Below are 13,380 nucleotides of genomic sequence, written 5' to 3'. Positions count from 1 at the left end.
CTTGTCTCTCCAGTACCTCCTGAATTTAGACTTTTCAAGGTTTTTCTAAGTACTCCAAAATCTGGTTCACTCATGCTATTAAAAGTTATCCCGCACTGTTTGCCAAATTATACTATCTATTCCAGCCACACTAACATCCTTCACAGCTACTAAGTGCCCTGCTAGTTTACTACTCCTTGATAGTATAGTGAGTGTACACAGTATCATAAATTAATAAATGTACTTGCATAATAGTCTCTTCAAACTTTTTCCATTCTTTAAGGGCTGACTGAAATCCAACTGCTCAGTTACATAGTGTTTAAACTGCTCTTAAAATGTTAATTAAACTCTGTGAATCATGTCATATATCACCTGATTATTTCATCTTTTCTGTTTAATATCGTATTCCTGACTTTATTATAAATCTTGTACTGCACAGCATTGCATTCTCCTCCCAGACCTCCACTGGATAGTGACTTCTGTGGCACTGAACACATAGTAGGTACCAATAAATACTTACTGAGTGGTAGTTTATTACTTCAATATTCATGTTCTCATCTCCTCCATATGTTAAACAACTTCCCCAAGACCTTCTCCCGAATTTGTCGAGTTTTCACACAATACACAATGGGGTTCATTAGGGGCGGCAACAACAAGAATACATCGGCAATAAGGATCACAACAAGGCGGCTTTTGTACTTGGCAAATCGGTGCATGGCAGCCAGGGTAATGATGGGTACGTAGAAAATGAGCACAGCACAGATGTGGGAAACACAGGTATTGAGAACGTTGAGCCTCTCTGCCAGAGATGCAACGCTGAGTACAGTCTTCAAGATCAGCGTGTAAGACAGAACAATTAATGCCAAGTCCAGCACAGTACAGAGAGCAACAAAGAAGCCATAGATAACATTGATCTTGTTGTCAGAGCAGGCTAGCTTCATGGTATCCTGATGAAGACAGAATGAGTGAGAAAGGAGATTCTTCTGACAATATTTTAATCTCCTTAGAGTGAAGGGGAATGGAAGCACTAAGAGAATGCTCCTGATGGCTAAGGTCAGTCCCATTTTTGCAACTCTGTTGCTAGTGAGGAGAGAGCTATATCTCAGAGGACTGTGAATGGCAAGAAAACGATCCAAAGACATAACTAGAAGCACTGAGGACTCCATGACAGTGAATCCATGGATGAAGAATTCTTGAGCAAAGCAGGCATTGGGTGAAATCCCCATGGCATTGAACAAGAAAATTCTCAGCATGGTGGGAAGGGAGGACAAGGACAGGCCCAGGTCAGAGAAGGCCAACATAGCAAGGAAATAATACATGGGCTCATGAAGTGAGGGTTCTGTCTTTATGATAAAAAGAATGGTGCTGTTGCCCATGATGGCAACCAGGTACATGAGGCAAATGGGAATGGAGATCCAGATGTGAGCATCTTCCAGTCCTGGGATTCCAATCAGAAGAAAAAGCTGGACCTCAGAGTTATTGAGAACAGACATAATGAGTGAGAATATGAGCTCCTTAGCCAGATCTGAAATCACATAAACAAAAACAGTAGCACTTTTGGATAAAATTCAGTGTAGTGGGGATAAGCAGTTCTTTTGTATACTACTTGCAGAAGCATATTTGGTGTAATATTAATAAAATGTAATTTTTAATATTAATCAAAAGGCCTTAAACATATTCACGTCCTCCAACATGGGAATTTTACTTACAACAATTTATCCTGAGGTGGTAGTTTTCCAACATTTTTAGCCAAATATGAAAATCACATCAAAGCAGAGCTGCTTTGATTGAGTCAGTGATAGGCACTCAGAATCTTCCCCACTGCTTTCCCACATGGTCTTCAGTAATCCTTCTTGTTGGCTTCATAACAAGATCCATGAACTTCATAGAAGGAGGTTTAAAAATCATAGTCCAAGAAAATAATCAGGGATCCCCGAACATAGCTACACTATGGTAAATATTAAATTCTAGAAAGTAAATGTATAGACTAATTTGTCTTAAATTTATGAGGTAAGTACTTATTAGCCACATTCTATACATGAGTATAAACACCAATCTAGGTGCAAAAAAACATGAACAAGTATCATGTAAAATGTTAATATTGTTTATACAATGGCTTCCAAAAGAAGAAGTGGGAGATATGGAGCATAGATACCCCCTTGGGAGTTATGTCTCCTTATTGTTTTCATATTTGTACTCCTACATGAAATACGGTGGTTCCTAGATCAGGCACCCATGGGCCATACTTCAGGTTATCACTTCATTATTTCAAGGGAAAGTGTTGAAGACACACAGTAGTATCATGTGCATGTTCATCTTATCCCTCTTGATCAAATCATCTTACATTTTATCTCTGTGATTGTATTAGTCAAAGAAATTCTAAATGAAAAGAATACAAATCACTCAATTTCTCTTTGTAATGTGAAAATTTTAAATCCACCTACACAGTAAACTAAACCCTGACTTTACTGTTAGAGTGTCTATTAAAGAGTTCACAAATTTTATTTTCAAAGGTAAAATATGCAATCTTCAACTTATTATCAATTTTTTGAGATTGAAGATATCCCAATGTTAATAACTGGCACAAATTACTAGAGAAATACACATATCTAAGATAACCATCATAAATCCCGTCTATATTTAGTAAGTCTGACAAATACATGCCTAAATAAAGGAAAATTATTAAATTAACAATTTCAATTGCAAACAAATTGGCAAAGATTCAAAAATGAAAGGAGAGCTGATGGAAGGCTAGAGTTCACATGAGATGTTAACTTCGCTCCAGAATGTTTTTTTAAGTTCAAATTGCAATAGAACAAAAATTATCAATCCTAAATGCACGCTCAAAATTATTGGGCTTCTCTAGATTGAAGCTTGATTGTGAACTGATGTTGTATTTTGTAATTCTTTAGAGGATAAGTAAGAAAACATAAAAATAACACACAGCCCTCGACCAATATATTGATGTTTTCTGAATACTATCTACATAAATCTGTTTTGTCAGCTTGTAAAAAGAGCCACATCTACTAGACTGGAAGCCTCTGAACAGTTTGACTGTCTTATTTGTCGCCCACCATTGCAGCAAGCCTATTGCCAAGCCAAGAGAAACTATATGTTGGAGATGGTAGTAGATTTTCAAATGCCATGAAAATTATTCTCTATGTCATCAGTCAGATTGTGCCTATTTAGCAAATTTTATCCTGATCCCTCCCCAGGAATCATAGAAAAGTTCTCATTTCCAAAAATACCTAACTTTTATTCCCTTCTCTTTTCCTCTTTGGCTGAGGGGTATTGACTTAGGTCTTTCAGGGAATACTTCTGGTGTGCATTTTATATTCTGGTAGTTTCCACATTGTTTTATAATGTACTGTTTTCACGTATTCCTACCCAATCCAACCCCACCACCAACATATACACTGACCACTGAATACTGAAAGCCATAGATGAGATTTTATATCTCTTGTTATATCTGTCATCAACATCGTTTCTGAAACATAAAAAGGCTCTCAGCAAATGTGCAAAGAATGAATGTGAGCGGAAAAAGTGGAAGACATGTAGAATCATTTCCTAGTCCCTTCTCTCACTTTTCTGTAATAGTAACCAAGGCATATTTATGCTCACTTCACTCACTTACGTTATTAATGGTAAACTTGTTCTTACAGAGTATGATTTTGGATGTGGAGTCTGAACTTTAAAAGAAATAGGTCAACAGAGCTGTCACTTCAGAAATATTGACACAATAGTTGGTATCTGACATTATGAGAGGAGATGAAGTCATTTGGGAAAAATGTACAAGTATGACATTTAAATCTCAGATAGAACCCTGAGGAGCAGCAAGAGTGTTGAGAGCATCTTCCACATGAATATCCAGAGATATAGGAGAAAAACTAGGAGAGAGGGATATAGTGGGTACCAAAAAAGGAGCATTTCAAGGATAATCTTCAGATCAAACATTGTCCAGACCTCTTAGAACTTCCATTCTTTAAGGTAAGAAATCAGCACTCAAGTCTGATTTCAAGACATCTGGGTATGAATTTCAGCTTGGCAACTTACCATTTGTGTGAATTTGGGTAAGCTGCTTAGATCTCCAAGCAGATGTTTACTCTTCTGTTAAATCTTGTAAACAACAGCATCTATCCAAAAAGTTATTTTAGACAGTCTACTATAGTCTTTAACATAATAAGGATAGTCAGTAAATACCAGCTACTAATAATTATTTCAACAAAAATTCCCTATAACCATTTCTTCCACACATCAAGTCCTAGATTGGCCAAAGAGGATTTTTTTCGTTTTTTCATTCATTGACAATAAGGCTTACTTTTATTTGTCATATTATCAAGTAAATGGGATTCTAATACTATCAGAGTTAATAAAATCGTTTTTAACCTTCAGCTCACACAATTCCATCCACACTCCATTTACACATACACACAGGAGCCACTGCCTCTTTCTCCTCATAGTCATTTCTTCAGATATAAACTGTTTAACAAATCCCTAGCTTTAGATTTCCAGAGGGATTTGTAACTACTTGCACTTACCAAAACTGGATGTGCAATATGTCCTTGAAAGATAAGAGCAAGAACTCTCAACTTTGACCTCCACTTTATCTAGATGTACCTACTTCTATTTCCCTCAGGAGTGTAGACCCTTGAGAGGAATAGAAAAACAGCCTGCTCTCTGGGATCTCCCAGTAACTTATGTAGAAAGGGTTGGGCCCAGTAGGTTAACTCTTTGGTACCCAGGAACCCCAACAGGAGCTACAGACAACTTGTGAGGCAAAACAGTTGGAAAACTACTTAAGTGAGAGGTAAACACTAGAAATGACCTTGATAGAGGAAGTTTGATGTGTGGCATTCATATAGATTAGGCAATATAGTTAAAAGAACAGGTTATTTGTAATCAAAACATGTTAGTTCCAATCTGAGACTACACCACTTTACTTTTATCACCTCAGTTTAATCATCCAAAAAATGGAGATAATAATACACAAATATCAAATATTTATGAGAGTACTTTACAAATTATTAGTTGTTTTGTGAGTTATTCCATTTATTTCTTTGATCCATTTTGGCAAATGTCATTAGATGAACATCAAAATAGACATATCCTGCAACTCCCTGTTAGATTTCCAACCAGATAGTCCAAAATTACACACTCTCTACATTATATGTTGCATTCATTGGAAGCTTTTTGAATGTTAGCTTTTGCATTTCACTTATATATTTCTAATTTTTATGTAAGTCCTATAGTGGTTTAATTCCTAAATTAAATAATAGTTATTCAAGGCTATGAAGCAATATGAAAATTTGATGATAATTTAAGAAAAAGAAGATATATAATATAATTACGTAATATAATACACATATATTTGCTTTAGACAGAGTTTGATCTAAATAATGCAGTCAGGTTGTCCGTTAATAACAAACAGAATGATAATTGATACAATTCAAAAGAAATATAACAAAAAAAGATGCAACCAGTCTCAAATACAAGAAACACATCTCTGTGAATAAGAAGAGGAACAGAAATTCAAAACAATGAGCAGGGATAAGTCCACTCATTGCTGGGTTCCATGTTTGGGGAAGATCATCAACTACCATCTGATAAATGAGAGTAAACATTCTCAGTGTGAGATGACGGCATCTGAACCAAACTGACTTCCTACATATCAAAATGGGCCATTCTAGAGGATATTTTGGTGCCCATCCTACCTTCTTGTGACTTAACATTTTATTACAAGGCAGCCTGACTTCCGACAGTCAATATCTGCATCTCTTTAAGTTAGGCCTTCATGGTAGTCTCTACCTATACACAACATTTCAAAAGTGCTTCAGAACTGAAATGCACCTGAAACAGCTTTAAACCACTAATAACACATGCAAATCTATAAATATCCCAACTTCCTTACCCCTTAAAAGGGTTATCTTTGAGGCACATGTTCTGAACTGGCTCCTATAGTCACCCAGAAGGAGTAAGACACAGTGGTCTCTTGCTTGATAAAATAACATTTATTGGCCACTTTCCTTTCACCAAATAACTATTCCACTCCCCTGGTTTTGGGGGCTCAGCTACTAAATAACCAACTTGTTCTCAAATTCTTTTCACAGTTTCTGCTTTCAGAGGATTCAAAATTATAGGCAACCAGTTCAAAAAAGAAGGCTGAAAAATGAGTCATCATGTTGCTTACAGACCCTACCAACTTTAACTGGTTAATAAAATAAACAAATTTGTTTCCTGAACTTGAACCAAGCCACAAGATGGTTACTGTCTAGATTTGCGACAATCAGTAAATCTCAACAACAGCACCAAGAAGAAACTCTGAACTAAAATGAAAACCTAATTCTCTATTGGCATCTTACAGGACTTGTTAGGGAAAATGTAAATAGTAACAACAAATTAATGAGGAAAAATTAACTTGAATTTGGATCTGAATTTAGTGGAATGTCTACAAGAATAAAAAATAGACAATTTTTTAAAGAGCAGAGCATGATTTGATCTACTCAAATGAAAACAAGTAAAGAGGGGAAAATAGAAGAAAGTACAATAAAATAGAAGATATGAAACAAAATGGCAAAAAGAATTCTAAATAAGGAAGTAACTACAATAAGTTAAAATGGATTAAACTTCACAATTAAGAGACAGAGAGGTAGGTACTGGACTTTAAAAAAACCTGGTAACATGCTGCTTGCAAAAGATACATTAAAACAAAAATATATGGAAAAAATGGAAAAAAAGGAAGAAAAATGATTTATGAGGCAAAAATAAAATCAAAGGAGAAATCATCTTAATATCATACAAAAGACATTTAACACAAAATACATAATAACTGACAGATAATGACAATAGATGCTAGTAAAGGAAAACTAGAAAAATAATTTTTCTCTTCTGTTATATAAACCTAAATGTAGAACCACGAAATGTATCAAGTAAATATCAACTTACTATTTTACCCAGCATTTAGACTCAAAATACAATTTTGAGGTATTTAGTCAAAAGAAAACGCAACTACTGTGTACACAATTATTTCTGCATGAACATTCATAGCAACTCTAGGAATAATAGCAAAAAACTTGAAACTACTCAAGTCCTTTAATTGGCGAATATAAAAAATGTGACAGGCCTCCTGAGCAGTATCATGGCAGTTGGCAAGAACAAGCACCTTACAAAATATGTCAAAAAAGGAGCCAAGAAGAAATCAGTTAACCCATTTTCTAAGAAATATAAAGCTAATTATGAGGATGTTCAGGGAAAAAATTTCCTGACTAGCTTCCATGGCGTAGATCTTACCTGTGACAAAATGTGCTCTCTAGACAAAAATAACAGACGTTGATTGAAGCTGATGCTCATGTCAAGTCTACTGATAGTTATTTGCTAATCTGTTCTGTGTTGATTTTACCAAAAAATGTAACAATCTGATTCAAGACTTACTTTCAGCACTAACAGATCCACCAAATCTAGAAGTAGATGATGGAAATCATGACCCAAGAGGTAAAGACAAATTACTTGAAAGAAATTTATTTCAGATAAAACCAGGAAGGACAGAGAAAAGACTTGTCAATCTATTTATCTTTTTATGATATATTCATTAGAAAAGTAAAGTGCTGAAGAAACCCAAATTTGAATGGGAAAACTCATGGAGCTTCACGGTGAAGCTAATAGTTCTGGAAAAGCCATAGGGAAGGAGAAAAGAGCTAAAGTTGAATGAGCTGATGGATATTACTCACCGATCCAAAACTTTGTTTAAAATTCATACTTTCAAAGGTGACAAATAAAAAGTCTTATTTGTGAAAAAGTTAGTATATACAATATAATGAAATATTATGCAATAACATAGAAGAATGACTTGCTAATGCACGCAGCAACATGGATGAATTGTCAAAATCTGATGCTGAGTGGAAGTAGTCAGACACCGAAGATTACACAGTGTATAACTCAATTTGTATGAACTTTCGAAATCTCAAATATAATCTATAATGACAGAAAGTAAATCAGTGATTAACTGCAACTGTGATGAAGAAGATTTTGTCATGATGAAAATGTTCTGTATCTCTAAATGCTACAGATCAATGCTCATCTGGGTCTTTACATCATGGAAGGTGACCTAAACAACCAAGTACACAGAATGGATCTGACAAGTAATAGCAGCTAGCTTCTAACATAAGCAACCCCAGTGTTGGAACAATGGGATCCTAAATGAGGTAGCTATAGTGTCAGAATTAGATACTGTTCATGGATGCACAGCATAGGCTTCTACTCTACAAGGCTGATCAAACTTCAGTTTCTATTAAATATAAACCTGGCAGTCATAAAGCACAATGTTAAGCACTTAATGTAGCATCATCCCTTGAATAGAAATAAGCCAATGATGGAACGTGATACCCTGGAAGGGGCAGCAGATCAACTTGACAGGAATTGATACATATAATGGGTATGAATTTGCCCTTTTTCTTGCAAGACTATGGCCAGCCTAGTATCCTATGGCTTGCAGTGTTTGAACCACCAGCACAGGGTCTCATATAACATTACTTCATACAAAGAGATACATTTTTAGAGCAAATGATTATAAAAGTAGACACATGACCATGATCCTAATACATACTACACCATCCAAAAGCTTTCAAGCTGGTACAGAAATAGAACAGGTGCCGCTGAGTCACCACCTTATAGATGATCTTCTGTGAGAATAGGACAACATATTCCAGATGTAGTTTACACACTACATCAACAATCATTATACGGAGCTGTGCCCCTATAATTAGCATACATGTATCTGGGAACAAAGATGTGAAAAACCAGAGTGGACCCACTTACCATCACTTCCAGTGACCTACTTGGAAACTTTTCTTCCAGTCTTATAATTTAGGTTTTGTTGAGCTACAGGTCCTTATTGCCAGGGTAAGGGATATAGTAAGGGTCCAATTAAAATTTAAGTGATAAGGGCTGGCATGGTGGCGCAGCAGTTAAGTGCGCACGTTCTGCTTCTGCGGCCTGGGGTTTGCGGGTTTGGATCCCAGGTGTGGACAGGGCACCACTTGGCAAGCCATGCTGTGGTAGGTGTCCCACATACAAAGTAGAGGAAGATGGGCATGGATGTTAGCTTAGGGCCAGTCATCCTCAGCAAAAACAGGAGGATTGGCAGCAGATGTTAGCTCAGGGCTAATCTTCCTAAAAAAAAAAAAAAAAATTAAGTTATAGCGTCTGCCAAGTAACTTTGATCTCCTCAAGCCCAAAGACTGGCAGGTAAGGAAAGAAGTCACTAAACTGCCAGGGTAATCAACCCCTGGTTATCAGGTAAAAATAAAGATGTTACCAAACAATGGGGGGATGGAAGAAAATGTTCAGTACCCAAGTGGTTGACTGGTTGTCTCTTGGTACTGCCCTGCCAAATTTTGGTGATAAATGAAAAAGTGTAGCAGCCTTATGCTGAGAAGGGAATGGTGTCCACAGGTTCATACCCTTTAGAAATAAGAATCTGGGTCACCCTATCATGAAATACACTTAGACAGTAAAGGTGCTAGCTGGGAGGGAGGGGAATTTAGAATGGGTGGTAGAGGTGGGAGATGATAAGAACAGTTGAGGCTTCAAGAACACCTGCAGTGAGTAGCGTCTGTTGTCGTTTATTCACTAACTTTCTATATACATGTTTCCTCAGGCAAATGAATCACACCGAACACTGGAGGAGTTATTCCCAGATTGGGTGAATTTTCTACTTGTAACACTTGATATGAGTGGAGCTAGGGTGGGCTATCATAAGTGCTGCAGTGAATCTCCCCAGCCCTATTTCAGAGCTGAGATAGTCATTCCCGTGCTTCCAGGAGCGTTGGATGCTATTGGAATATAGCTGAGTCCTTCTGGAATTTTTCTGATCCAAATGAAGCTGCCTCACTCAAGTTATGCCCCTGGTTGGTGGGGGGACCTCATTTAGTGACTGGCTGATGCAGGGGTACATGGAATTTGCCTCTTTGACTTAGTTTGAGATAACTCTGAAGGGCTATTCTAATGTCAGAGTTTTCTGTAGGATTAACAGAGGCCTCCATTGCAACTGCTTTGAATGTCAAACTATCCTTCTAAGCAACCAAGATTCCTCCACACCTTTACAGGTGTTTTTACTGAAAGTGTACACACACACACACACACACAGAAAGAACAAAAAAAGACATCTTTCAGGCGGATCTTCATCTAAAGTCCATTCTTTAATAAATCTTTCCTTAAATAGCAGATTCAAACTAATAATGTCTGGGAGAGATAGGTTTTGGAGTTTCTTCTTTATAGAAGAGATAAGCAAGTGTCTTTTATATGTTAGAGAACACGCCCATAGACATTTTTGAGGCAGATAAATAACGAATAGTAATAATAACAGAAATATCTATTTTCTCTTTATTTTTAATAATACAATTCAAAGACTTCTCTCCCTAACTAGAATGTGGAAAAATATGAAATACATTAATTTCCATGAAAAAGAGGAAGTCCTGGACGTAATAAAAGTCATAATTTTCCAATGGTAATAAAAGAGTAGGTGCAAAAGAGTCGTAATAACCTGAAATCCTGAGAGGAATGGGCCCTTCATCTTTGAGATGAGACCCACAGCAGCAAATACAAAGCAGAATAAATACAAAGAAAATCAAACTCAGATGTATCATGATCAAGTCCTGAAGAAAATGAGAGATCCGTTAAAGGCAGACAGAGAACAAAAGGCAATACATATAGAGGAAAATGGTGAACAGTGGTAAGACTGAAGACTATGGAATTACATTTTAAAAGTACTGAAAAGAAAATTTGTCAACCTAGCATTCAGTATTTGCCAAAATTATGTTTCAAAACAGAAGAAAAATATGTACATTTACAGATACACAAAATCTTAAAAAATTCATAACCATGAGACCTGCTAAAGGAAGTTTTCTGGACTAATGTAAAATAATACAAGGTGAACTCAGATAAAAAAAAAAGAATGAAGAATGCTAAAATGGGTGAACATGTGAGTAAATGCAAAGTATTTTTTATTTTTTCTTAATTGCTGGAAAGGATAATTTACTTTTAAAAGCATTACAATTGAGAGATTCATAACATAGGTAGAAATATGTACTTGGCAATAATTGCATACAGATTAAGAATGAGATAAATGGAAATATACTGTTAAAGTTTCTTATGTTACCTATGCAAAAGTATAATATTAATTTATGGTGGACTCTGATAAGTTAAAGTTGTATGCCATCATTCAAGGAGTGACTACAAAAAGCAAAACCTAAAGGTTTAGCCAAAGAGCCAGTTGAAGAAATAAAATGGAATACTGAAACATATTTGAATTGATTTGATTTAAAGATTCAAATAAGTAAGTAACTGTAAAATAGAGAAGAGAAAGCAGACGGGACATTGAGGGAACAAATAAAACAATTATAGATAAATGTATTAATAATTACATTAAATATAATTGCTTAAAGGCCCCAATTACAAAACAGCAATTGTCACCCTGGATTAAAAAATATGCTAATTACAAGAGTTGAACTTGAAATATAAAGACACAGATAGCTTAAGAATAAAAAGATAGAAAAGATATGTTATGTATACCAATATAGGTGAATGAGGCCATATTATTATTATTATCAGAGCACATGTACTTTAAAACAAGTTATAACTAAGAAAGAAGAAGATATTTTGCAATGATAAAAGGGTCAATTCATCAAGAAGTCATAACAACCTTAATATTTATACATGTGATAGAAAAGCTTCAAAGTACACAAAGAAACTCAAAAGAAAAATAAATTCACAATCAGATCTGGGAATTTTAGCACTTCTCTGAGTGTTACTTGGGTGTACGTGGAGATAGTCGTACATTTCAGATTTCTGCATCTTACTACATGTAAATTACATTTCGATAATAAAGAAAGGGAAAACACCTTCATTGACTATCAGAAAAAAAGAGGAAACAAAGAAAAGGTGAACCTAGAACAATATATCAACTAATTTGGAATTAAATGATTGCTTGGTAGCCTCAACTGCTTTCTCTAATCCCCAGGGCAGGCTCTCTTGATATAATTGGGTCTCTAAAATCTATGGAACATTCCAGACTGAACTTTTCATGGCCTTGTGGAAACCAATGAGTTAAAACCATGGTCCTGAACCAGGCCCTCCTCTGAGAATTTTTTAAAACTTTCTCAGGGAAATCATTTGTTTACAGAGGGTAGCAGAGCTGGAAGAATTGATGTCCCATGAGGGAAAAACTCAGAAGACAGCTCAAAGAGTCTGTGATCTATAGGTAAAGGTCTTGGTCAACAGATGGTACACTGAGTCTGACAAGGCTGTGGTTAAATGGTAAGTGCAATAGGGCCCTAACATAATATTGTGCAATAACGTGGCTTTGTATCCTGAAGTGTGTTTGAAACATGAATACTCTAAGAATTAGGACTTAGAGAGAACTATGAATGAGGGTGACTGTAGAGAAGCTCCGGAATTTTGATGTAGGAGAGGCTTAGAGGTAAAAAAAAAAAAAGATTGCAATGGAGGAATGAGGAATGGAAGGAGTTTTTATTCGACCTATGTTTGTCTGACAAGAAGAGAGTTTAACAAATTTGGAGAAGCTATGAAAATTAAAAATGCACTAAATCCCCTTTTAGTCATCCATTAGCAGTGTTCACTTCACCTGCCTATGGTTCATCTCAGAAAGCATGCAGTTGTTAACCCACAGTTAGACAAATTGCTAGATAGAGTCAGAACTCTATGTGAGACAGAGACTGAGAAATAGGAAAACGAGTCTGATGAAATGGTAAAACCTCTCTGTCTAAGCAAAGAACAGGAAGGCAGACACCCCAGGTCCAAAAGTCAGCTCATGGATATCACAGTCTTAGCCAGTAGACCAGAATCAGGAGAGGGCTTTAGCCTTGGAAGAAAGAGCCTTGGAAGATGAATTATGGTCTTGAGTTATCGGAAGAACATTGGAACAGAGATCAGAGAACTATGTAGTTATGACGAATGCATCATATGCGATTGGAAAGGAAGTGACAAACAGAAGAGCGTAAGGTAATGCTTGGCATTCAGCAGGAGGATAAGACACATGGAAGTTTGAATTCCACTGCTATCTCTTACTAGCTGTTTCTTTCTTTCCTAATTTATAAAACAGAAAGAATAATAGTACCTGCTTCATAGAGTTGCTCTAATAATTAAATATAATGATATGTATAAAGATTTTAAGGAGCTGACCCAGTGGCATAACGGTTAAGCTTGTGCACTCGGCTTTGGCAACCCGGGGTTTGCAGGTTCAGATGCTGGACATGGACTTGCACACTGCTCATCAAGCCATGATGTGGCAGTGTCCCACATATAAAATAGAGGCAGACTGGCACAGATGTTAGCTCAGGGGTGGTATTCCTCACCAACCCCCTCCCACACACAAAAAAAAGATTTTAA

At 36.2% G+C, this 13,380-nt stretch overlaps 1 protein-coding gene and 1 pseudogene across 1 annotated transcript; one reads left to right on the top strand and one right to left on the bottom strand.

Annotated features, from left to right (window-relative positions):
• Window positions 1-533: 533 nt before the first annotated feature.
• OR51A7 (olfactory receptor family 51 subfamily A member 7) lies at window positions 534-1,472 on the bottom strand. Its single transcript, NM_001391320.1, has one exon. The coding sequence runs from the start codon at window positions 1,470-1,472 to the stop codon at window positions 534-536; it is 939 nt and encodes a 312-aa protein (NP_001378249.1).
• Window positions 1,473-7,114: 5,642 nt separating this feature from the next.
• Window positions 7,115-7,723, top strand: LOC100146278 (40S ribosomal protein S3a-like; annotated as a pseudogene).
• The last annotated feature ends 5,657 nt before the right edge of the window (window positions 7,724-13,380 follow it).

This window comes from Equus caballus, chromosome 7, assembly GCF_041296265.1.
Source record: "Equus caballus isolate H_3958 breed thoroughbred chromosome 7, TB-T2T, whole genome shotgun sequence".
Lineage (NCBI taxonomy): Eukaryota > Metazoa > Chordata > Mammalia > Perissodactyla > Equidae > Equus > Equus caballus.
Note: the sequence above shows the minus strand (reverse complement) of the source record. Positions and strands in the feature narration are given on the sequence as shown.